The sequence below is a fragment of the Bacillus rossius genome, chromosome 6 (assembly GCF_032445375.1).
Source record: "Bacillus rossius redtenbacheri isolate Brsri chromosome 6, Brsri_v3, whole genome shotgun sequence".
NCBI classification, from domain to species: domain Eukaryota; kingdom Metazoa; phylum Arthropoda; class Insecta; order Phasmatodea; family Bacillidae; genus Bacillus; species Bacillus rossius.
The window spans coordinates 2,061,523-2,088,442 of NC_086334.1; the positions used below are offsets into that span (position 1 = coordinate 2,061,523).

General features: G+C 41.6%; 2 protein-coding genes across 2 annotated transcripts; one reads left to right on the top strand and one right to left on the bottom strand.

Annotated features, from left to right (window-relative positions):
- Positions 1-1,047: 1,047 nt before the first annotated feature.
- On the top strand, positions 1,048-5,985 carry LOC134532483 (ejaculatory bulb-specific protein 3-like). The gene is made up of 3 exons (XM_063368906.1): positions 1,048-1,134; positions 3,295-3,505; positions 5,682-5,985. Exons 2-3 carry the CDS (start codon positions 3,310-3,312, stop codon positions 5,876-5,878), a joined length of 393 nt encoding a protein of 130 aa, XP_063224976.1. The 5' UTR covers positions 1,048-1,134; positions 3,295-3,309; the 3' UTR covers positions 5,879-5,985.
- A 5,229-nt stretch (positions 5,986-11,214) lies between these two features.
- LOC134532484 (ejaculatory bulb-specific protein 3-like) lies at positions 11,215-23,449 on the bottom strand. The gene is made up of 3 exons (XM_063368907.1): positions 23,297-23,449; positions 13,708-14,087; positions 11,215-11,475 (listed from the first exon to the last, which is right to left on the bottom strand). Exons 2-3 carry the CDS (start codon positions 13,877-13,879, stop codon positions 11,288-11,290), a joined length of 360 nt encoding a protein of 119 aa, XP_063224977.1. The 5' UTR covers positions 13,880-14,087; positions 23,297-23,449; the 3' UTR covers positions 11,215-11,287.
- Between the last annotated feature and the right edge of the window lie 3,471 nt (positions 23,450-26,920).

The following is a 26,920-nucleotide window of genomic DNA, read 5'->3' on the forward strand; positions in this document are numbered from 1 at the left end:
CTCACTGCAGTGTCGCAGCGACAAGACAGCGCGCTGGAGTCGCGGGCTAGAGTCGCGCTAGGCCCCACGGGGACGGGACAGCTAACTGCAGTGTCGCAGCGACAAGACAGCGCGCCGGGGTCGCGGGCTAGAGTCGCGCTAGGCCCCACGGGGGCGGGACAGCTCACTGCAGTGTCGCAGCGACAAGACAGCGCGCCGGGGTCGCGGGCTAGAGTCGCGCTAGGCCCCACAGGGGCGGGACAGCTCACTGCAGTGTCGCAGCGACAAGACAGCGCGCTGGAGTCGCGGGCTAGAGTCGCGCTAGGCCCCACAGGGGCGGGACAGCTCACTGCAGTGTCGCAGCGACAAGACAGCGCGCCGGAGTCGCGGGCTAGAGTCGCGCTAGGCCCCACAGGGGCGGGACAGCTCACTGCAGTGTCGCAGCGACAAGACAGCGCGCTGGAGTCGCGGGCTAGAGTCGCGCTAGGCCCCACAGGGGCGGGACAGCTCACTGCAGTGTCGCAGCGACAAGACAGCGCGCCGGAGTCGCGGGCTAGAGTTGCGCTAGGCCCCACAGGGGCGGGACAGCTCACTGCAGTGTCGCAGCGACAAGACAGCGCGCCGGAGTCGCGGGCTAGAGTCGCGCTAGGCCCCACAGGGACGGGACAGCTCACTGCAGTGTCGCAGCGACAAGACAGCGCGCCGGGGTCGCGGGCTAGAGTCGCGCAAGGCCCTACAGCTCACCTGCTGGTCGCCAGCTGGAGGGTGTGTTCCGAAACAGCCGCCACGCCTGCGCTGCCCACGAGACTACAGCGCCGTCACGCCGAATCTTCCGAGCACGCGCCTTTTTCCTTCTTCTTCCCTTCCCTTCCCTTCCCGGGCGAGGACAGAGATGCGCAAAGTAATTGTCGGGTCGAGGTGACATTCAGCGCGGGACAATTAGCGCTCTTGATGGCCGGAGATAAGGCTGTAATCTCGAGGTGTGTGGTGACGTGCCCGCGTGGTGAAGTCCCCCGGAGAACAGCTGGCACCGGAAGTTCGCGACGACGTATAAATGTCGGTCTGTTCGCGAGATCCCGTACACACCCCGCCGGCACCACGAGGAACACATGACACTAGGCACGAGTCTTCTTACCGCCGCAGCCGAGATACCAGGTGGGTCTGTGAGGTGTCTCAGACACTACCCTTCTGTGCTTGTTGCCTAGAGGGGTTTCAGAAACAAGTGGTTAAAAATTGAATTATTTACTTTTGAAATTAATAAAGGAGATTAGAGACAGTATTTTAAATTAATTAATGAGTTCGCAAAGTTCTAAAGCAGTTAATAAAGCTTTAAAAACTGACTTCAAGAAACCTGATGATTTTCAATCGCGATTTTCTCAAAACAGTGATTTTGGACTTAACTCCTTTTACGCAACAAGAACGGAATTACAAAATTATTGGTACCCAACGTCGTAACTGTAAACTGTGATTCTGCTTGTCGTGCCTTATATATATATTTTTTTAATTCAGTAAATAATATAATAAAACCTATAACTGTCAGAGGTCTAGCCTGGCAATGCGACGCAATGCTTGCTGATGGTGAACATGCTCGTGCTGGTTGCGTGGAAAGGTAGCCACGGTCGCATCCCGGAGTCCTCGGGAGTTCAAGGCAAACCCTCGTCGAACTGTTTTCTGAAAAGCAAACCTTTGCCTGCGGGGTTACTGGTTATAAACTCCTACAACGCCTCTCATCCTTAGATTGTATTTTTAGAGACCGGAAAAATTCGCGGTTTCAATGGCCTTCAGGATAGACTGCACATTTCCCTGTACACTCGGCCAAATAACGCCAGTTCATTGGCTGCTGACTTGTAAGTCGTCTCAGCTGGTTTGTCTGTGATTCGATCCTTCTTTGGTTGGAGGTTTATAATTGGTTGAGATTCGTCCAGATGAACAGTAAGCTGATAGCAAAATCATCGAAAAGGTATATGTATTTGACTTCTAGCTTATCGCCGAATGAATCCGCGAATTTTTCCGGTCTCTATGTATTGTGCATTTTAATGAGCATTTACTCTCTCTTTCCAATGCACAATTTCTGCTATTAACATTGTCCTTGTTTATGTGTGCTCCATTGCCAAATGCAAGCCATAGAGAGCAACAGTTCCAGACACAACTTTTGTAATGGAATGGAAATTTGTTTAATGTATTGGAAAAAATTGTACTTTTGTAAAGTAAAATTAGGAATGAGAATTGTAGAAATAAATTTTCCTGGTATTTCATCTAGAGCATAAGCTGATAATTTATGTTGTTTATTTCTAAAGATGTGTAATTAAAAGACGCCATCTTGGTTTCAACATTTTGGTTTATACCATTTAAATTTAAGACGTTTGGCTCTTTCCAGCATAGTACATACTTTCATGGAATGTCTTGTTATTATGTAGTGGCTGACTGCTACAAATAGTTTATCCCGTGAAGTAATAGCTAGAGACCGGAAAAATTCGCGAATTCATTTCGCGATAGGCTAAAATACAAATAGTTATACCTCAGTGATGCCTCTGCTATTGGCTCACCACTCACCTGGGTGACTCTGGGCCAATGAGAAACACCCAACCAAAGCTCTATCGAATCACCGGCTGCTACGTTGGGACGTCTCACAAGACAGCAGCCAATGAGCGGATGGCATTTGACCGAGTGTACGTAGAACTTTGGAGTTCATCCTGGAGGTCATTGAACCCGCGAATTTTTTCCGGTCCCTGGTAATAGCTAGAGACCGGGAAAATTCATGGATTCATTTCGTGATAGGCTGAAATTCAAACATGTGTACAATTCTGCTGGTTCTGCTGTTGGCTCGCAGTTTAACTGGAGCTCTCTGAGCCAATATGAGACTATCGACCAAAGAAGCGTCGAATCACAAGCTACCCAGTGGAGACGCCTCACAATTTAGTACCCAATGAACACGCGTGTTTGCTTGAGAAATGCAGAGGATAATGGAGGCTATCCTAGATGTCACTGAATCCGCGAATTTTTCCGGTCCCTGGTAATAGTTAGAGGCCTGAAAAATTCGCGGATTCAATTCGTGTTATGCTAAAATTCAAATAATTATACCTTAGTGCTGCTTCTGCCATTGGTTCACTGTTAACCTGGAGGACTGGGGGCCAATTAGAGACCGTCACTCATAGAAGTGCCGAATCACAGGCCACCCAGTCGAGACGACTCACAAGTCAGCAGCCGATGAGTGGGTGGCATTTGCCCGAGTGTGTAGAGGATTTGGGAGTCTATCTTGAAGGTCAATGAACCCGCGAACCTGGCAATAGCTCGTGTGTATCCTCGTGTCTGAAGGACTCTGCAGGAGCGATGACCGCCGCCGGGACCCTGCTGGCCGCCTGCCTGCTGGCCGCCTGCCTCATGGCGAGCGCCGAGGACAAGTACCCGGACCGCTACGACAACATGAGCGTGGAGGAGGTGCTGGACAACGAGCGCGCCTACCGCCGCTACCTGGACTGCCTGTTGGACCGCGGCGTGTGTCCTCCGGCCGGCAAGGACCTCAAAGGTGAGGGATCCCTCTCCCGTCCTGTGTCCTGTGCAGCATCCCTCTCAAGTGTTGTCTTGTGCCGGCAGCAAGGAGACATTTATGAGTGTGACGTCATCGCTAAACAAGAATCTTCCCTCCTTCCTCCTCTCCTCCTTATTGCCCCCCTCCCTGGTGGTCTGTGCTGCCTTCCCCTCCTTTCCCCTACTCCAGTCTGACTTCTGGTAGTGAGACTCGTGGCCAAAGTTCTGGACAAGAGGCGTCCAGCTCTTCAGTAGGGCAGTTGTGAGTGGTCGCCCCAAACAACGCGTTACGAATCGTAATTCGCCGAAGGTGGAGGCATTTGAAAGAATGGCTCTGTCGCCAATTGGGATGGAGCCCCTCCCCCACTGTGATGTCTTGATGGTGCGAGAGTGGTTGGACGTGTAAGTCCCTGACCGTTGGATTGTCCGTGATAGTTGAGACGACAGAGCTCTTTTTCGCTGGCCTCCGCGTGCATCTGGCATAACGCCATGCGATTGTTTTTTTTTTCCTTTTGGGGCTTTATAAAAGATAGTTTCTGCTTTCCGCCGCTACCTATATATATTTGCCAGAGTTGAGACACAGAATTGAAGAGGCTATTGCTTCCATTAATAAATGTGCATCTAATGAACAGTTTAAAATTAAAAAGTTAGTTTACCTTCAATTCAACGTGTGATTTTTTTTGTAAATAGTCAAAATTAAACCGAAACTGGGACATTATTTTGTGGACATTCTGTATACTGCCCATATTTTTTCCTACAGCATGGAATAATCAGAAAACTTTTAAATGCACAGAAAGTTTTCCATAAGACATAGTTCCGACATCAAACCCATTTCACAGTCACGCTTTTGTAATTGCCAGCAGTCCCCCACTTTCTTAATTCCAGCCTCCTCCCCCCCCCCTTCAGGATCAACGCCCATTGTCGTCGCGTCACGATGCATGCCGCACGCAGAGGCGAGAGTTGACTGTTGACGCGGCAGGAACACTTCACGTTCTTTTAGTGATGGAGAAGATCGATGTAAAACATGCTGGTTTTCACTTTATGTCCACTGAAAGGAAAACACAGAAAAACAAGCCATCAGCGGAGTTTGGCTTGTTTTTCTGTGAGTGTGTTTATTAATCTTTCTTGTCCATTCTTGTGGTTTCTCTACGACGTACAGCGAAAACCAGCAATGGCGTGTGCCCATAATAATATTTAAATTCAGGAGTTTGAGGGAACTGTAAGAGAAAGCAGCAATGGAATATGTTGGTGGGAAAAATTTTAAACCCCGACGTCACTACAAAGTCCAAACCGTTTCTCACTCGCGAACTGAACCCTGATCGCCTTCCACATTTGTGGCATATGTTATTAAATATATATACATATATTTAAAGTTCAACCAGTGCCTCTACCAGTATCTACAATGCTACTTATAATTAATATGTTAAATATGGTGGTAATAATCAAAATTATATATTGTTATTAAAAGGAAATGCTATATCAGGTGCTTCAATTTTAATTGGTAATAATTAATGTATTTATGAGGTGTTTTAACGAAATCATCAAACAATTAAAAAACAGTTACAAATAAATTCAAATTGTATGCGTGGAGTCCTCGCGCGATAGAAGCGAAACTTCTTGCTTATTAGGTATAAATATAGATTAATTATTTTTTTTAAATTGAACAATAGATAATAATTAATAATAGTAAAGATGCGGGTAAAATCGCAAATAGAAAAAAAACTGAGGAGCAAAAACACAAGCAGCGTTAGGAGAATTCTGTAGCATCACTGCTGCGTCATTGCTACCTCTCCCCTGCCGTCTCCCCTTCCGGCCGTTACAACTAGCATACAGCATGCTATGCTATTGCCGTCTTCCCATTGGCCCGCTAGCGCATGCGTGGGAGAAGCGTCGCCGCTGAACGCACTCTCCTCCTCTGCCGGTTCCCCCACCACGTACCTGACTGTTCCCCTCGCGCTATCGGAATTCTCGTAACGCTCGAAAATTGTAGATCCCTCGGAAAAGAAGTTTCGCTTAAAAAAATAAAATAAAATAATCAGTTTTCTCGTCTGAAACCAAACAAGCCTTATCGTTCTGAAAGTTCACTATTCCGTGAGATTTTTACTGTGACCGTTGATTTTCTTCTGAAACGTCGTTTATGAAGATGACTTGCTGGTGGAACTGATGTGTTGCAGAGCACATCCGCGACGCCATGAGCTCGAAGTGCAGCATGTGCACCGACGCCCAGAAGGAGAAGCTGCACAAGGCGTTCCTCTACATGGAGGAGAAGAAGGCGGATGATCTGCAGACCCTCCTGGACCACTACGGCACCGACAAGAAGATGCGAGACGACTTCATCAAGTTCGTCAAGTCCATCAAGTCCACGGACTGAGGTCCGCCTGTTCCACAACACCTCGCGGACTTCCTTCGAGCGGACTGGACACTGTAGCAAACATACTCGTGCATTCAATAAACAAGTGATTCACACCAAAAATAAAATGTTATGGGATTTTTAACTGAGACTGAAATAGTTACCTTTTTTTCTGTAAATACACAATTACTAGAGACCGGAAAAATTCGCGGATTCATTCAGCGATAAGCTAGAAGTCAAATACCTATACCTTTTACATTATTTTGCTATCGGCTTACTGTTCATCTGGACGAATCTCAACCAATTATAAACCTCCAACCAAAGAAGGATCGAATCACAGACCAACCAGCTGAGACGACTTACAAGTCAGCAGCCAATGAACTGGCGTTATTTGGCCGAGTGTACAGGGAAATGTGCAGTCTATCCTGAAGACCATTGAAACCGCGCATTTTTCCGGTCTCTAACAATTACAGATATTTGAAAATTTGTGCATTTACATAAAAACAACTGTATCGCTACATAATAGCAATACTGGGTTCGGATTCTTACCCGGGCATTTATATTTTGTGTTGTCCCCGTACCTCCTATAGTTGAAGTTATTTGTAAACTGCTCCCTAAAAACATTCCATTATTAACTGCGCACATTAGTAAGAACAATAAAACAAAATAAAGTCAAGTTGTTAGATATTCGATTATCTTTCCCAAGTTTTAAAAAAATGTTTTTAACGAATCATCAATTAAAATATAAAGTATTGGAAACAATTTTGTAAGAAAAATTAGTAATACAGAGTGTCCATAAAGTCCCGTTACCATTACATGCTGTTACTACAACCAAACGTAAGGAGATAAACGGTTGTGGTTTTTACTAAAATGCTGGGGAAGGTCGGTAGTTTTTGTGTGTGATAGCTTTTCTTTTGTTTCTGGAATGACACATTATGGCAACACCACAACAGAAAGCTCAGTGTGTGATGTGGTATGCGAAGACCCAGTCGCCGATCACAGTGCAAAGACGTTATCGGCGTCAATATGGGACTGCATCTCCTAGCAAGCCAAGCATCCTGAGATGGGTTAAAAACTTCACAGAGACGGGTAGTGTTCATGACTAACCTCGTAGTGGACTACCTGGTGTTTCAGAAGAAACAATCGAACATGTTCAAACCACATTTGTTCGAGGCCCCCGCAAATCTGTTCGTCGTGCATCACGGGAACTGCAGATGCCACGTTCAACAGTGCACAATGTGCTTCATAAACATTTAAGCCTTTTCGCCTACAAAGTCGAACATACCCAGGCTCTCCAGCCAGATGACCCCCGTCGGCGTTATGACATAGCCTGCTACATGCTTAACGCACTTGATGAAGACAGAGGCTATCTTAAGAAAGTTGTTTTTTCTGACGTGTCAACCTTCCATGTAAGCGGCCACCTCAACCGCCACAATGTTCGAATATGGGGGTCAGAACACCCACACCAAATCCGTGAAATCATTCGTGACAGTCCAAAGGTCAATGTTTGGTGCCAAAGATTACGTGTACGCTACTCCAGTACCTAACATAAGGGCACTGAAACTACGGATCACAGAACGTATCGAAAGCGTCAATGCTGCTATCCTTGGCGGTACGTGGGCGGAGATCGAGTATCGTCTGCACATCCTGAGGGAAACAAAAGGGGCTCACATTGAGACGGTGTGATTATAAAACAAACTTTGGGATGCGTGGAACATAATGGTTAAAACCGCCACCGTTCATCTCTTCCCGTTTGGTTGTAGTAACAGAATGTAATGGTAACGGGACTTTATGGACATCCTGTATCTTGAACAACGTATTTCATATATGCATAGCGATGGGTTGCACAAAATTACGATATATTTTTTGTAGTATTCACAAACTATTTCTTGGAAACTGTTTTCCAGATGAATCTTTTGCAAAAGTAGAGAATATGTTTTGTGCTTATGGGCTTAAACCAATTTTATACTTTAAGATTTTTTTTGTCGGTTATTGTTGAAAATTTGCCTCCGTTAAGGCAGATGTTGTATTTTAAGAGATTTTCAAATACCACAACATTGTGCCTCTTGACAGTATTGTTACAGTTGTAATCATGCCCCAAAATCAATTGAATATTGAATGGCAATGCCTTCACTGGGTAAGCTGTGTGTATCAAAGAATCACTCCAAGCACTCCACTAAAGTATACACAATTATTTGGTGAAAACAAATTATTGTAAATTTAAATTTTTTAAAACGTTATAGCCTAAATACTATGGTGTCGTTGAGATTCCATCTCTCTTCCTTAGGGGGGGGGGGGTGGGGGGAATTAGGCCTAGCCATCTTGCGATATCAAATATTTTATACATTTTGAAATAAAGTTTCCATGCTTTTTTTTTGTTTGACATGGCATAGAATTTAATTTGGTTTCTTGTTGAAGTCATTACTCGTGAACTGGTGAGATTATCATGTCAGTTGTGGTCGCCCGAGTGAAAAAAATTATGTCATTTCCTCGCGGCGCTCACAGACTGGAGTCTGTTAGTGTGTGTGTGGCTGCTACAAGGTACGTGTGTGGCTGCTACAAGGTACGTGTGTGGCTGCTACAAGGTACGTGTGTGGCTGCTACAAGGTACGTGTGTGGCTGCTACAAGGTACGTGTGTGGCTGCTACAAGGTACGTGTGTGGCTGCTACAAGGTACGTGTGTGGCTGCTACAAGGTACGTGTGTGCTGCGACACTTGCACTTAAATGATTAAGACTGTGAGCACGCATTTAAGCTCTTTACACTTTATCGCAGTCCATCGCCAAACCCTATAAATATTGGTTAAGGGGCCCGCCTACCTAGTCACACATACGGTGTGCAGAGCTTCAGGAAAAACAACGCGATTTCAAAACTACTCAAGATATCCGAGTGGGGCCTATTTATGAATAGCATTTAAGAGTTCGCTGAGGACCGAAAAGTACTTTTAATTACGGATTAAGTTTTTAAACTGTATTTTTAGAAGCGTTAAAATGCCTAAAACGCGTGTTTTCAGAGTAATTTTTAGGCATAAAAAAATCAGTACAGATTCTTGAAAGCACTTAAGGGGCTTGCATAACACCTTTATCTTCATTTCTCCGCCATATAATGTTACGGTCACCGCTCAAATTTCACAGTTATCCTGTGACGACGAGACGAATGCGCGCCAGTTCAGAGACTTGCGCTTAGAGGCGATACCGCGCTGGAAGCACCAGCGAGCGTCGCGCTTATCACCCCGCCTCACTAACACACATACACCCCTGACGAGGCGGGCCCCTTAAGAGCTTGATGTTTATGATGTCACTGACAACTTCAAGAAAGTAACTATGTTTAAAAATTACATGTCATTATATTTAATTCCCTTCTATAATTTGGTTCAAATACATCACATACCTAACCTTTTTCGGAAGTTTGAACTGGATAAGATATTAAACCTTTTTCAAAGTAAAAACGTGATTCAAGGAATTTAATACGCAATATAATATTTAAATAGAAAAAACCTTGAAACACAAATATTTTAGTGTTTTTTTTTGTGTAAAAGATGACAAGACAGCAGATATTCTTACATTATTTGAAAATTAAAAAAATATATTTCTAAATAAAAGAACATTTTCATCGCGCTGCTATAATTTTTATATGTAATTGTGAGATTGAACAAAATATTATCAAACGTACAATAATTTATTTTTATGTTAAATATACAATTTCAGTTCTAAAAACTTTATCTAATATTTTTAGATTATCAATTTCAGCAGGGAAATAGATTTTCAGAAGTATTTGAGTTTTAATGAACAAATTTGTTGTTTGCTAGAGTGTTAAATCAGTATGTTGTCAACAAGTGAGCGGAGTGCCGACCTTGAAGCATGCTTGTCGCTCGACACTTCCCTTGCTCTTGAGGCCTTCGGTATCGCCAGAACTCTTGTCTGTACTCGTACTAGCTGCGGCCCAGTGCGTTTTCAAAGTTTCCTTTTTTCACATTCAAGAATCTGGAAATTTTGCAGATAATTATGCAAAAATATATTTCTTCAAGTTATAGACTAGCCTAAATTTACAACTGGTGTAAACAAGTAGAAAATTGTTTTCTCGTTCTACCATAGCCCACATCGAATATGAATGGTATGTTTGTCTTAGCGAATTCCAACATTTGCTAGTACTCGAACAATGAACTAAAACCCGACAAAAACATGCTTCTGGTTGACTTAAACCATGATATTGTAGCGTCAAGTTCAACTTTAAAATATTGTGTTTGCTTACAGTGCCGTTAATGCAATTATTTTGGCCAAAATTACTGTAAATAAAAATAATTACACATTTAAAAAAAATCACCAACATTTTATTGGGAATTTTACAAGTTTGTATTGTAATTTTTTTTCAGATAAGTGTAACTATAATATCATTCTTCATAGCAGTGTTACTTTTTATGTAATGTGTATAAAATTAATTTAGAAACGCCGTAGATACCAAGACATGATTATTATATATTAAATATATGTTCTAAGTAACAATTCAGTAGATGGAATTGGTTTTTTCAGCTGACAGAGACTGGTCTTTCGCTCGAGTCGGAACGTATGTAACAACAGAAGCTGTTTTAAATTAAAATGATGACATGGCATGACTAAAGTTTGTTAATTCTTCTTGGGTGCTTCTGCCTGCATCATGAAGGCAAATGCTTTTACAATCCGACAACAACACATGGGCAATTTCGTAACCTTACTCCGTGTAGGAAGCCTGCCAACGTAAAAGTCGGAGAAATAAAGTGTCCCCATAAAAACTATAAAAGCTTTGATTTCTTGACAAAGGTAGAGACTTGACCTCCCTGCTATGAAACATGACTACGCGGATGTAGTCAGAGACACTGCATAGTAGATTAAGATTATATGGTATAGTATTCCTTATGAACGCGGGGGTTGTGTAGTAAGGCGGGCAAACAGAGTACCCGGGTTCGCATCCCAGGCGGGTCAACTATACTTTTTAATTTTCAAATATTATATACAGTTTTTGCAAATTTAATTTAAATATTTTTTAATATAATCATGAACAATTAGTTATTGAAATAAAGTGAAATCAAATCAATGTTAATAAATTGTTAATTTGAAATTGGCCAAATAAATCAAATTTTTTAAATTGCTGCTTTCAAAAATCCCGCCTTAACCTGTTTGATATTATAGAAGATTTTCTCACACGGTGGTTGGCCGGTTCTTGCACGCTCGGCTCAGGCGGAACGTGACAATGAGTCATGCTTTTTCTTGCGTGCAGCCAGGCGTTCATCGATATATAAGACGTTATCACGTCAAAAAAAAGGACGGGCGCTTGTAGAAGGAAGAGGTAGAGGTGAAGGTGACAAAGAAAACCAGGTGAATGTTGTTATGTTGGGTTTTTATTGAATAAATAAGCGAGCGTGTACGGGGGCGGGGCTTCAGTCGGGGGCGGGGCTTCAGTTGGAGGCGGCCAGGAACTTGCGGAACTTCTCTGTGTGCTCGCCCTTCTGGTCGAAGTGCGCCTGTATCTTCTTCCAGTCCTCGGGCCGGTGCTGGATCAGGTGCTTGGTCGTGATCCTGATGAACTGCTTCTGCTCGGGGGTGCAGGCGGCGCAGGCCGTCTTCAGCGCCTCCGGAACCTGGTCTGCAAGCAGGCCCGCCCGTCACCCGGAGCGACCTTCACCGTCCCCGGACCTCCCCCCACCCTGGTTCGCGAGTTGGTGTTTCTCCCTTCCTCCCTGGTGCGCCCGCGCGTCTGGTCTTCAGGAATAGTTACCCCCGACCACTCGTCATCCTCGCAGTTGCTATGCCTATCCACTTGTTTTATCCTTACACTGAGAGAAATGATTGTTTGCCTCAACAAAATATTTGTTCGTATATGGCGAAATAAATAAAATTTGTTAATTGAAACAAATATCTTGTAGTAGGAAAGATTCTGTTGACCCAACAAAATGTTTTTTTTCAACTCAACTGTATATTTGGTTATGTGTAACAAATCATTTTTGTTACTTACCAAGTTTGGTTAAGCTAACAAAATATTTTGTTACAGCAAGTAAATATTTGTTTCGCCATATATAAACAAATATTTGTTTGATTCAAACAAACCTTTTTCTAGGTGTAGGGACCGGAAAAATTCGCGGGTTCAACGACCTCCAGGATGAACTCCACAGTTCTACGTACACTCGGTCAAACGCCACCCCACTCGTTGGCTGCTGTCTTGTGAGACGTCCCAGCGTAGCAGCCGGTGATTCGATAAAGCTTTGGTTGGGTGTTTCTCATTGGTCCAGAGTCACCCTGGTGAGTGGTGAGCCGATAGCAGAGGCAGCACTGAGGTATAAATATTTGTATTTTAGCCTATCGCGAAATGAATTCGCGAATTTTTCCGGTCTCTATTTATCTTGCGCCTACGCAGGTGTTACCTGGGCCCAACTTAGCATAGGTTTGAGACAGGGGAGTTAGTCGTGGCTTGAATAATCCCCGCACAAGCTACCCTCTCCCTGCATGGCTGATCCCAGCAGGACTAGGCGTAGATACAGACCTCGACCTGAGACGCACCTAGGTCCCTCCTGCAAGATACACTGGCGTATTGAGTGTAGTTGCAAAACATGACTATTTGGAATAATGTTTGACAATGTTCAATTATCTCGGTAGCATGGCTGTCGTGTGCAGACGTGTGTACGTGTGTGTATTTTTTTTTTAAATTGAAACTGAGGTTACGTTTTTCAACATTCATAATTAGCGGTTTAATGCAGTTTTTTTAATAATTTTTTTAAACAAAAGATGAAGCATTTAACAAAGTGTTCAGGTTGTTGCTGTATTGCAAAATAGATGATCATAAATATATATGGTGAATATTCCCAGCAACGAATGACAAAAAAAAAGTTGCTAATATTTACTTTCGAAAAATTTAACCAGACTTTCTGGTTGATAAAGCTCGCAGGTTTTCACAGCCATTGTCTGGAGTTGCTTGGCTTTTGGGTTGTAGTCGCGTCGAATGCGAAGATAAGACCGATGTTTCGGTCGACGTTGCAGTCGCCATCATCAGGGAGCAGTTACCTACAGTAGGTGATGATGGCGACTGCAACGTCGACCGAAGCGTCGGTGAGTTAGAGCCCGTCTACAATAGTCCGAACCTGTGCGTGGTCCGTGTCCTTATCCGAATGTGAGTGACGTCACATTGTCTCACCGAAAACTGCCCTGTCCACAATTGCGATGTCCGATGTCCGAATGTATTGATTCCTAAAGTTGTCACCAGAGCGCAGTAAATGTGCCAAACCAAATGTTTTTGTTTGTTGTTTTGATGCTTTGTAGTTTGAGATTGAACTTATGAGAGTTATGTAAGTTGTATAAGTGACTTACAACACCTTCCATTTCCTTCAAGAACAAAAACAAACACCGCGTTTTCAAACGGGAACCGGAAATTCAAATATCGTGAGTCTTCCGTTCTTTTTATGTGTCCGAAGTGTACACAGGTTGGGACAAAAAGGTTCGAATTGACGAATGTCTTCGGACCAGGTAGGTTCGGACCTTCGCCCGCTTGACGCATGACGTCAGAGGGTCACGTGGACCAATCAGCGGACATAGTCCAGGACATTGCTATTGTAGACGGGCCATCATCCGCCGTGAGTCCCTGGCTCGGCGCATACTCACTCCTGAGCGGGCGGGCCGCGTGTCGCATACTCACTCCTGAGCGGGCGGGCATACTCACTCCTGAGCGGGCGGGCATACTCACTCCTGAGCGGGCGGGCATACTCACTCCTGAGCGGGCGGGCATACTCACTCCTGAGCGGGCGGGCATACTCACTCCTGAGCGGGCGGGCATACTCACTCCTGAGCGGGCGGGCATACTCACTCCTGAGCGGGCGGGCATACTCACTCCTGAGCGGGCGGGCCTCGGGCGCGCACTTGCTCTCGTCCAGCAGGCAGGCCACGTACTTGTCGAGCCGCGCCTGGCTCGCCACCACGGCCTGGCCGTCGGGCAGCTGGTAGTTGGCGGGGGCGGCCGCGCAGAGCGCCACCAGCGCGCACATCGCGATCAGGAGCTTCATGTTGCTAGCACGGTGCGCCCCGCGCCGCCGGCTTATATACCCCCTCCGCCGCCGGCCGTGTGCCCCCTCCAGCAGCCCAGGGAGACCCTGACACCAATCCCCCGGCCAGCCGCCGTGGGTCCCTGGTCCCCAGCTCTTCCTTGGCCGTGCGGGGGTGAGCCACGGCACCGGGTTCAGTTCACAGGTGGTTCTTCACCCCGACTGCAAACTAAAACTATAAGCTTTGAATATATATTATACTGTATAGAAGTCGCGAGTGGATACGATTTACTCTACGTTTTTTCAGAAGCGTATAATGAGCAGCTTGGGAACTTCACCGCTGCAGTGCGCTGCCGTAACGCCCTGTATCGTCTTAGTTGTTATTTACACGTTAGAGCGCAGCGCTGTCGCACGCTGTCATTCCCCGCACCCCTCATCCATCATTCACTGCAGCTCAACGTCGTTCCACAGGAGGGGGAAGGGGTGTTTGAAGAGTTCGACACTTGTCCGCTAGGGACCACCACAAGTCGATGCCCTAGAGACGGTGGCGATTGCGGCGGTGAATTAACCAACTACCTCAAAACCGTATTAGAAATTTTAACCTGGGCTGGCGACTTCTATACAGTATATATATTCAAAGCTATAAGTAGAGACAGGAAAAATACGCGAATTCATTTCGCGATAGGCTAAAATACAAGTAGTTATACCTCAGTGCTGCCTCTGCTATTGGCTCACCACTCACCTGGGTGACTCTGGGCCAATGAGAAACACCCAACCCAAAGCTTTATCGAATCACCGGCTGCTACGTTGGGACGTCTCACAAGACAGCAGCCCATGAGTGGGTGGCATTTGACCGAGTGTACGCAGAACTGTGGACTTCATCCTGGAGGTCATTGAACCCGCGAATTTTTCCGGTCCCTGGCTATAAGTCTGCTGCTGCTGATAGAATTCAAAGTAATCCCGACAAGTTACCGCGAGGTACGCGCCGTTTGCGTTTACACTCATGGCCGTGGTGAAGTTTGTGGTTTATTTATTTTTATTTTTTTTTTAATTGCGGGTTTTGGAAATCGGACCCCGCGAAATGCGGAAGGGCCCCGGGTCTTGGTTCCTGGCTTGCGTCGTCTCCGTAGACACGAGTGCCAACACGGCAAGCACACCAATTCGCTAATGATATATTGTGTAAAAAAAAAAAATTGGTTGTCTGTAAAGTCGGTTTACGGACAATAGTTTAACGTGACAACGTCATAACAAATCATTGATGAAAAGATTGCATACTTTTTATGAATAAAATTGAATCATTTTTATTGAATTATCACTATTTTGTATGGATACAAAGAAGGAGTGAAATGAAATTTATAATTTAATTGATAAATTTTCTTTCATTTGCACTCATTAATTCAAATATTTTTATTACTTTAACGAAGATATTATTTTAACTATAACTTTTATACATGTTTGCTATTTAACTTCTTCCAATCTGTGTTATTCTGTTAAGGATAGGACGATGATAGGAAAAGTAGGAAACGAATGGGAGTGTTTCAAGTTTAATGTGCCTCGGAAAAGTCAAATCGATGGTTGTTCCAATCGAGTGGAAGAGAGATATACGCGGCGCAAGCGTACAATGAGCGTAACGGGACACAGCGTAACGGGACAATGTGCGTAACGGTACACTTTGTTCGTGCGTGCAGCCGGCGTTCATAGATTTATTAGACGTTGTCGCGTCAAAATGCGCTTTTAAAATCTGGACTGTTATTGCAACGCGAAGACTTATTGATCGTTTCATTTACAACGTATTCAAACGTTTCATATAGAATTCGGGGAAGATGATTCACTGTAAACCAATTTCCGATAGTTTTGTGAAACTTGTGGCCTGCTGGGCAGTGGGACTCGGGTGCAGTTACCTGCCCGCCCTCCTGCAAGCACGGGCCCTGTCGCAGATGATGTGCAGGTCTGGCCAATAAGGTCCACCCGGGGATAGCACGAGGTCTGCAGTCAGAATGGCGAGGGTCCAGATGTCGAATAAACACTGACACACGTTTGTATGTTTCTGGTGAGTTCATCATATTCGGTTTTCAACCTACTTTATTGTATCTGTCATTAATACATTCAGTGCCGTTAAAGAACTATAATTCACACCCGAAGATATCACTGCAAATATTGGCGTCATCGCTAAGGACAGTAACACCACTTAAAAGACATTCTAGGATTAATATGTAACCTCTCGTGTCAAACGCAAGAGGAACAAGGGCTGGTATGGTAGACAGAGGTGCGCTAAGTGTTAGATATCAACTTTTTATTCTTCAAATACAAGCATCACAAACAAATATTAACTTCAAGATATAAACAAATCACGTTTGTTTCCAGAGCTTTCACTCGTTACACAGCTGGAAAGTCTCTGTGAACAGAAAATACAAAAATGATTAGCTCCTCGCGCCTGGGTTGTCGTCTCTGAGCTGTCTCTCTCCCAAGGCCTTATATACTCTGGAACTCGAGGTAAAAAACATCGTAGATTTTTCTGGGCCTGCATGACCGGAACCCGTCGCACACCCGATGTCCGGTACAAAGCCCGCCCAACGAAGTTCGCCGAGCATTTCCGAGCGGCCCCGATGCTTTCCGCGTAGCGCGCGACAACTGGTGTTGAACAGGTTGCATCCAGCACGCGGTTAGGCGCCGCGCTGGCGTCATAATGTACGTATGCCGGGCATACGTAACAAATACATTATCACAATGTAAAAATAGTTTATAAAAATGAAAAAAATTACTATTTATGCAGTTGAGATTTTTTTCTACTTTAATTACATCTGAAGACTTCATACAGTGTTCTTAAGCAATGTCAGATCACAGTCCGGACCCCGTATTATGCACACCTCTGTGCAGTGTGGCGAATCATTTCAATTAAATCACTATATTTTACTTTCTGCTTGAAAGTTTTTCAACATCCTGAGCTAACTCGTGTAGAGGCGTGTTATTATTTCCATTATACAATCAGGGAGACGAGTGTAGAGAGAACAGAAGAAGGACTCCGCTGACGGCCGCGGTATGAAACGTTGCACCAACCCACTTTCTCGGGGAGGTAATTGGCGTGCGCGAGGGAATTAAACAGACGCTAATTGACGGCCAACCACAGGGTCGCTGTGCTTGCAACCGCGGCGCCGGGAGCCAATGGCGAGGCCGCACGCAGAAGCAGCTCCGCGGGAAGACTGGGGCCCTCGAGAACCTCGGGCGAGGAGGTGGGGGTAATTGCGCAGTCGCTAAGCGAGGCTGCAGTCGGGCATCAGTGTTCATGAAGATCGCACACATTTGCATGAAAGAAATTGTGCCCGCTAAGGGAAAAAAAATGTTTCGCAGTAATTTTGGCTTCGGATTCTTCCATCCGGGCATTTACTATTTGCATCTTCCCAGCACCTACATTAGTTAAAGATTTTTCTTGTAAACCGTAGCCTGAATATTTTTTTACAGTTTTGACTGCGCGCTTTAATAAGCATAATAAAACAGAATTAAAGTCAAATGGTTGAACATTCGAGTGCTTTTTCAATTATTTAAAACATTTATACTTGTGTGAAAACACCAATCAAATTTTTAAAATTTTTAAAAATTATGCAATAATTTACGTAAGCGTAACAAAAAATATTCAGTGTGTTTTTTTAAAAAAACCCATTTCATACCTATTTGCAAAAAATAACCATCATAATGTGTTGTACAAATTTACAGTATTGCTCTTCTGTTATTACAATCTAGTTCTCGACAACTGGTTGTCAAAGTTAATAAAATAGTTCTGTGTGTCTGCTGTTATCGGTGGCCATGCGCCAGCAAGGAGGGCGGACCAACAGTCATCATCGACAGAACTGTGGAACTACTCGAAAATATATGCCCTTGTACGCCGAGAGAAAATTTAGTATGGCTGCACAAGAGACACGTCCCAACCAAAGTTTAAGACGGTTAGGAAATTTAAAACGATTACTATATTTTTGTTCATCAAGTTCTAAAAAAAAATTGCTTTCTAGCCGCAATAAATCTTTTAAAAACTTCTATTGAATAGATTTTTGGCGGCTACTTAGCAAATTTATTAAAATTCAAAATAAAGGAGGTGAGAATTTTTTTCTCTGAGCTGCTATTCGTTTATATAAATTGATTTAATAATCACTAATTTTTAAAACAAATCACAGTGTTCTTGCGAGTGATAATTGTTTTTACTAGGTATAGGTTTGTCAAAGTATACAAAAATGTATATAATATCCATAATTCCAATAACCTTATTAAAATATAACCTTTATTGTAGTAAAGATTTTCTATAAATATAATTTTTTTTGACAAATAATAAATTGATAAAACAAGGTAAAGTGCATTATTTATTTATTAATATATTGATTAATTTTTAAGATTTTAAAAATAATTTTCTATTAGAAATTTATATCCAAAACACTATCGTAATACATATTCTGATGGTCTAAAACTTTTGGTGAGGCGTGTATTTTTATGTCAATGGCGAAACAAATATATAAAAAGTTTGTTAAAATAAGTATCTTGTAGTAGGAAATATTTTGTTGACCTAACTAAAACTGTATTCTTTCTTAGGTGAACAAAAACAATTTTTTTTTTCTCGCGTAAAATTTGGTTAGAAAAAAAAATTTGTTATTCTTTTCGCAGTGTAAAACAAACAATTTACTTGTTTGTATCGAACGGACCATTTTTCTCGGTGTGTCAGTGAGAGTTCCAGAGGTGCTGGACCGGAGTTCAGGGCTTCATCACAGGAGAATAATTATCTCAGAAGAGCGTGATAGCGTTCACGCGGGAGCACTGGGTCACGTATTAGCTATAAGTAACAGGGAGAACGACCTTGAGTTCCGACTGGCTGCTCCCGGGTGTGGAATATTCCGCAGTTGTCGAGTCTGGCACCTTGTTATCCTCACCCCCCCCCCCCCCCCACACACACACACACCTTAAACCCTCACACGCGAGCATTTTCTGGCAAATATAGGCTGTTTCCGAATAGTTGGGATCGATCCTGCACCGATGCAGGCTTGACATAGGATGTTTTCCAACTCCCAGGCGGTGTTCTGGACGAGTTCACCGGCGAGAGGGAACACGAATCAGCACGACGGCAGCACGCCCTGTTGCTGTGATGTGAAGCCTTCTTTTCACAGACGAGAGAGCCAAACGCCCGATCGTGCATCTTCGGTTTTTTTATTTTTGTTCATTCTAAAAGGTTAGGTTAGCTACATTATAAATACTTTAAAACATTGTGGACGGTTTATTTGGTTATGATAGCTACATTAAAGATACTGTGAAATCATGTAAACGGTTTCCTAGCCCTGGATAGCTACATATTAAAAACTTAATGCTAAGCAACCATAAAATGATTATACAGTATTTTTAATGTAGCTATACTTAGCTAACATAACCAACCATCCACAATGTTTTAAAGTATTTATAATGTAGCTGACCTATCCTAATCGACCGCAAAATTTAATGCCAAACCGGTTTATACAATGAGATAGAACGTAAATAAAAAAAAGCGAGCATGAACTTGGGGGAACTTCGGGTGTGGCTCTCTCGTCTGTGAAATGAAGGCTTCCCTGTAGTGCTGGCCGCGGCGTGGAGGTCAGCTGCCGGCCGTGTCCGAGGACCAGGCAGGTCACACTTGACCCAGAGTCACTCCTGACCTCCCGCAAGTGGGGCGAGGCGAGCCGCCTCCCCCCCCCCCCCCCCCCAATCACACGTGGCGGGCGCGCTCGGACCCTGCCTTCTTCAGTCTGGAGCTACCTGCCCTCGTCATCTCATTGCAACCACGCGTTCACTGGCAGCCTCCTGTGCTTCAACAACTGCCTGCTTCACGCGTGCAACTAACACCACTACTGCAAGTGTTGACTGCAACAAGTCCCCGAAGCAAAGTCCTGTGCCACTACAAACCTGAGAAATTACCACTGAAGCTTTATTGCAAAGCTGTGTTAAAATATTTTGAAACTGCGAGATGGCCACATCAAAGCGGGGGCTGGTTACGAAATCATTAAATAATTCGTTGAAGGCGAATAATCAGTTCTGTTTCGAATCTCATTTTCAAAGTGGAGTTTTAGAAGAGTGAAAATGATTTAAAAGCGTTTTCAAGATAATTTTTAGGGCATGAAAAATCCTGTTACACATTTATCTTAATTTATCCGCCATAAAATGATATGGTATAGTTGTCCTAAGCACGACGTGAAGCCTTGCGCTTAGAGGCGATACCGCGCTAGAGGCACCTGCGAACGTCGCATTTATCATCACGTCTCACTAACACACGTACTGGGTGGGCTTCTTAAGAATTTTCAAATTTAATTTATGAATTACACTTTATACAAACGACAAAGTTTTTTTCCTTGTATTTATGGATATCTACGAATGCTCAATTTTATTCCTTTAAACACCAACTCACAAAGATTATATTTGGAGTAAAAACCAAATTTAATAAATATGAGTGAAATATACAGCAAAAAAATCTCTTCTTTCAACCTTGTGAACGTTTTCCTTATTTTCAACGGAACACATGACTCTGAAGTCGAAATCCAACTTAGTTCCTACGAAAAGTCGGTTATTTAAAACTAAGGAGACTTCTGTTTATTAGATTATTCGTTTATTGCTCATTTATTTTGATTTCCAACAATGTTTATAACTCAACAAATTTTTTTGTGGCACAGAATAACAAGTTGTAGAGTCCACCAGGATGATTATTGTAAAAGCACAATCTTGTTAATAATAAAATATTTTGCGGATATTAAAAATTTATTTTAATGTTACCACAGAATGTATGTAAGGATATATATTAACAAGACAATGTGGCGGCTTCGTTTTTTTTTTCACCGTAAACTCAATGTTCACTGAAAATCCATATACGGAGTGCATTAAATTTTGTCAACCTCCAAAAGTGTTTCAGAAAGATATACCTGCAGACTCAATGTTTTCAATTCACCCAGAGTCCATCTCGATTAGGATGTTCTTTAGACGATCGTAAAGGAGGTTACGGGGTAAGTGAAGGTAGGTATACTATTTGAAATATTTTGAAATGTAAATGAAGTAGAGAAACACGTATAATTGAAAATATGTATCTTCAACAAAACGAAAGCATTGAATATGGTCACGTCCGTCATGACAACAAGTTAGAGGTTACCACCACTTCATGTGAAATAAACTATACCCAACAAATATCTGAATTTGTGTTATTGTAGAATATGACAAGACTAGTATCCATGTGAGTTGACAATTTTACCACCAAAGAGTACTTTTTATATCTATACCAGTCTCATAGGGGAAAATGGTAGTGTCTACAGCCACTGGGTGTTTCATTTTTCCTATCCTGCACTGAAGTAAAATATTTTTACACGCTTTATATTAGCTTCACCTGTATGTTTGTTTGTATGTTTTTTTGTATGTTTGTTTGTATGTTTTTTTGTATGTTTGTTTGTATGTATGTTTGTAACCGACTCCTTTGGGTGCGATTTTTACCCACTTTAAACGGCCAGATTTCATTCAAACTTTGTAGATTTATCGAGGACCGATGACAATACACTAATTTGATAAGATTATTCCATTAATCAATTTTCAAAATAAGATTTTTGTCAATTTATTGGTAAAATTAAACAAAGATATATATGTAAAGAAAACCATTTCACTCATGTGCGAACTCTTTTCTTTCAGTTTGTCTTTGGCGCGATATAAACAAAGCCTACTAAATATTGTGACATTTAATTAAATGAAAAATGAGTGGGTTATGATTATTGTGAACAATATACATTCTTGAAGAGAATATTATCTATATTTGTAAAAATATGAAAAAAAAACCTGAAATAAGGGCTTTAAATGTTGTTTCTTTCGTTAAATAGAGAAACACAATAACGTCTTTGTTTCATTTTACCAATTAACCAAGAGTGAAACATTATTATAAAAAAAAACATTTTATGTAAATATTTCACGAAACATGGAAAAATTGAAGTTTGATTTTGCTGTGAAACCAACAGCAGATAGGAAACCAAACACCATATGCATAACCTCAATAGCTACACCTGATGGGCAGATTTTTGAAATTCCACTCGAAAACCAACCTGCAAATCTACACCAAGCAGTTACAAATACTCCAAACTATGCCAAGGTCAGTAACTCATTAAATAAAAGACATCAAACACGGAAAATATGGATAAGTTTGACAGATGATATATCAAAAACATATTTGGATAGAGAGCAAAACTTACAGTTTAAGGATTTTTACCTGGAAAAAATTGAGGAAATAATTTTTAAAATAAGCTTAAAACAATAATGAATGAAAAATACTAGTATTATTGTGAAAAAAAGCGTGGGGCGCTTTGTAACATATTTATCGTACATCGAGCGCCCGATGGTAGAGCAGCCGACATGTCATCGGAAGGCTCTGGGTTCGAATCCCAGTCCGATCTATCCGAATTTTTCTCACATATTGTATACACTCTCATTGAGCAGGTCCTTTCCTCATCCTTTCTCAATCCTTATCCTGCCCAAAATTCCTGTTACGTAAGTGTGGAACGCTTCACGTAATAATTAATCCGTAACTCCCATCCTTTCCTGCTTCACAGCATTAATTTCGTACACTATGTAAGACTGGTCGATATCACTTGTTCATCAATATCCTTATACCATTAAGTCTCACTGTATATATTGATAACGTTAAAAAAATTTAATGGCTTCTAAAATCGAGATTTGACTATCAATACAGCTGTACACATTAATAATTTGTAAAATAATTACAGTTACTTATATTTATCACGGAATTAATAGTAGATTAGAACAAATAACAGTTTTAAAAAATTTAAAATAACACGCTTTTATAAATAAACAAAACTAAAAAGTAAAAAAATAAATAAGAGTTTTAAAAAACTAAAAAACACGCTTTTATAGAAAATCCAACAAAAAAAATAGAAAATAAATTTTAATAAATTTAATTTTAAAATAGTAAAAAATAAAAAATGTATTTTATTTAAAAAAAAAGCGTGGGGTGCTTTTTAAGATATTATAAAATTGATAATCCTTCTACTCATATCTGTCAGTAAAATAATTATAACTATTGACACCATGCACCCCACGGTTTTTTTAAATAAATACATTTTTTATTTTACACTATTTTTAATTTAAATTTATTAAAATTTATTTTCTATTTTTAGTTGGATTTTCTATAAAAGCGTGTTTTTTAGTTTTTTTAAACTATTATCTATTTATGATAACCATAGTATTTTTTTTTTAACGTTTTACCAGTAAAATATGGATTGAAAGAAACATTTTATCGTAGGGTGTTCGGTTGACCTAACTAAAGGTTTATTCAATTTATGATTAATTAATTCTTATCCGGGAATTAAATTTACAACAGCGGACTGAGTATTGAGTCACGAGTTATTGTTTGTTTCGCAGGTTATTGGCACATGCTCCACTTACGAGACTCACAACAAACCGCTGATTGTGGTTTCCTGAAGTCGTTGTACCGTTGGCGAACTTCGTAACAGGGGTGTACACAGGAGGGAGAAGGATACAGCACCCCTCCTCACACCGCAACAGATGGAAATGTGTGTACACTCCTGCTCCGTGCATGAACAGCAGCAGTCACTGCGACACTACTCACAGCCGTGTCTCGTGTGAGCTTCGCTTCTGACTACAGAGGGTATCCCGAGACGCATAACATCCGACACCCGGTCGCCAGGAGAACTTCGCGAGCTTGTATTCCGAGACAACAGTGAAATAAAAATTAATTGCTGTTTGTGCTTCGCCGTAACAGGCTCGGTTGTTGTTTTGACCTTAGCGTTCACTTTCCTGTCGCAGTTTGTGTCGCCACAAGGTCAAGGAACATTACAAGACAGAGCGAGGCCAACTTTTACAGGACTGGAACCATTGCGCGAATGCTAACATCGCTGACATCGCTAACGTATATGATTATTTGAAGTTGTTTACACAGGAAAAAAATCTTACTTTTACTAAAGATTCCTTTGCAAACCAGTTGCCAACAAATAGTTTGTAATATTACAAGAAATATATTGTAAATTTCCGTAGCACATGAATATGGTTATTTTTGCATGTATGAAATATGATTTTAGAGATAATGAGTATTTCTTACAAAATATTTCGCATAATTTTATATTTTAATTGATGTTTCATTCTAGCAAAATTGTAATAAAACATGGAAAATATAATTGATTATACAACAATTTGACATTATTTTAGTGTATCATGCTTATTATTTGCGCAGTTATATACTGGAGAGCTATCCATGACTAAGTATTGGAGGTACTGGGACAACAAGGATTTGAAGCCAGTATTACCACGATCACTATTTTGTAGTGATACTTTTATTTCCATGTAAGTGAACTAATGTAAAATTTATGTAAAATTACAAGAATATTTCTATTTCATTAACAACAAAAAAATCCCTTTCGGCGCAGCCTATAGGGGTATGTAGATTTCGAAGTACCTATTTCTTATGGAAATATTTTTTAAACTTCTATGAAATTATGGAACATTTTAAGGACTTAATGTACATAACATATTTATGTTCTGCAATATTACAAAATTATCGATTTTTTTTCCTCATTTTCCATGAAGAAAAATATTAAGACTATTTTTACCTCAATGTGTCCACCATTGAATAACTTAGAACGAATGTCATATTATATGCCAAATAAGGTAATTGTATAATTATTTTAACATTCATCCCTTACACTAATAATGTGGTGTTAAAAAAATTTGCTTTGCACCAAAGATTAAAATAAATTCGATTGAATTTGATACTAATAAATTTATAAAATTTTGACCTCGCTTTCATTAGCTTGACCTGCATGTATGAATGAATGGGCTATGTAATAAAATCTTTCCATTCAATTTTTCCTACATTTCAACATCAGAATGTGTTGAAATTTTGTCTTAATATAAAGTAACTCTGACAATACAATACGTATTTGGATAACCTAAGACCTTAGTGATAAGGGTGAGTTGGGGGGGAGGTGTGTCCATAAGTAAAAAAAAAATACTAATTTCAAGTTATGGGTAATAATCATGCTTTTATTGTATCCATGAGGTCGGGGCAGGGTGGGAATTCGCCCCGGGGTCGATTGTGTCCCTAAGGTAGAGGGAGTTTAAAGGCTAAAAATTTTGAAAATTTTAAAAATCAATGCTTTATAAATTTGGAGTGTTTCCGATCCGAGAGGTCCGGTTATGGTAGAAAATGTAGAGGAGCTCTAACATATATAAACCCATGGTTTTCCAATGTCCAATATCAGTCTGTGCCTGAAGACGGGAACATAAGTCAGTTCCCGAAACGTCGGAAACTGTTGTCACTGGAAGTACTCTGTGTTGGTCAGTGCTATCGTCGATGTGTTGTCCATGATACTTGTTATGTTTCATCGTTGGTTCCGTTTGTCCGACATCAGCTGATTATGTTTGTTTTTTCGGTGCATTCTTTTATCTTCATGTTTATATTTTGATTTTCGTAATTTTTCCATGACAAACAGTGCCAAATAGTAATGGCGTTATGTCCCAAATAACTTCACTGAGAGAAAGGATTGTTTGCCTCAACAAAATATATTTTTCGTATATGGCGAAATAAAATGTATTCTGTTTATTCGAACAAATATTTTGTAGTAGGAAAGATTCTGTTGACCCAACAAAATGATTTTGTCAACTCAGATGTATTTTTGGTTAGGTGTAACAAATTATTTTTGTTACTTACCGAGTTTGGTTAAGTTAACAAAATATTTTTGTTGCAGCAAGTAAATATTTGTTTCACCATATATAAACAAATATTTGTTTGATTCAAACAAACCTTTTGACGTGACAACGTCTAATAAATCGATGAACGCCGGCTGCACGCACAAAAATGTGTCCTGTTACGCACATTGTTCCGTTACGCTGTGTCCCGTTACGCACATTGTCCCGTTACGCTGTATTTATTCTTTTATTATTAAAAAATGTAGCATCTGTCGGCGAGTGCAGTAATAAAAGGTCATGTTAGATATTTTATTACAATTTATTTATATGAAAACTTGTTCATAATTATATTTAAACGAAAAGTTAATATGGTTTTCATTGTTTATTACAACAACAATTTCGGCAATAAAGGTTAATTATTCTTACATTTTAAAAATCTGATTACTAGTATAATTTCAAGTATTTATTCTTTTATTATTAAAATAAAAATGGTTCAATTTTATTCAAAAGTATGCAATCATTTCATGAATGTTTTGTTATGACGTTGTCACGTTAAACTATCGTCCGTAAACCGACTTTACAGACGACCAATTGTTTTCCTCCGTGTGCACCAGGTCGCAGTTCCCCGCCGCACGGGCGCGGGGCTGTGTACAAGCGCACGGCCCCAGCTCACAGGGCCCGGGCACGCCCTTCGCCGCTCTGCAGCCAGGGACGAGGAACAAAGGAAGGATGCGGCGGTCGCCGCGTCGCAGTTGTTCCGCGGCCGTCATTGGCGGCTTTACGCAACCGCAGTGACTTGCGTGCTCGCGCGGACGAGAAAACAAAACAGAACAAACATTCGCAAGAGTGGCAGCGGTGGAGAGAAAAAGATGTGTGTTCCGAAGGTCGCGGTCGGGAATCCCAGGCCGTGGGCCTCTGACGCCTCTTTCAGCCGAGGTGGCTCGGTCGATTATGCTAAGTCGAGGAAGGCGCCAGCAGTGCTGATAGTCTTAGGGCTCAGGACACAGCCAACTGTCTGGTCAGCTGAGTGCGGTAGAGGGGCTGAGGTGGTGACTATGCTGGGTTGGTGGCCCCAGCCGCTGGTCTAATACCCTCCCGATCAACAACAGGGAGCGATCCTTCACAGTTCTGTTGTAAATAAGCTCTGGAATGTATATAAAGCGAACTGGAATGTTATTCCCACCCTAGCCTAATAGCGCGCACATGTGGGAGGGGAATGTGAGAATGCCGGCCGTAAGGTCGGAACAATCTGATTCAACTGAGTTGCCTGGTTGCCTCTCGACTAGTTGACCACCCCCCAGAATAGACTGGTCGTCCCGCACTGCTGCCCAGATTTTTCATGGCACTTGTACAAATTTTAATGGCACTTGTACA

Bases quoted from the DNA above. Each gene is read 5' to 3' on its own strand.
- LOC134532483 (XM_063368906.1), top strand. From the start codon at position 3,310: ATGACCGCCGCCGGGACCCTGCTGGCCGCCTGCCTGCTGGCCGCCTGC. The intron at 3,506-5,681 runs GTGAGGGATCCC...GATGTGTTGCAG, and splicing joins GGCCGGCAAGGACCTCAAAG to AGCACATCCGCGACGCCATG.
- LOC134532484 (XM_063368907.1), bottom strand. From the start codon at position 13,879: ATGAAGCTCCTGATCGCGATGTGCGCGCTGGTGGCGCTCTGCGCGGCC. The intron at 11,476-13,707 runs GTGAGTATGCCC...GCCTGCTTGCAG, and splicing joins CGAGGCCCGCCCGCTCAGGA to ACCAGGTTCCGGAGGCGCTG.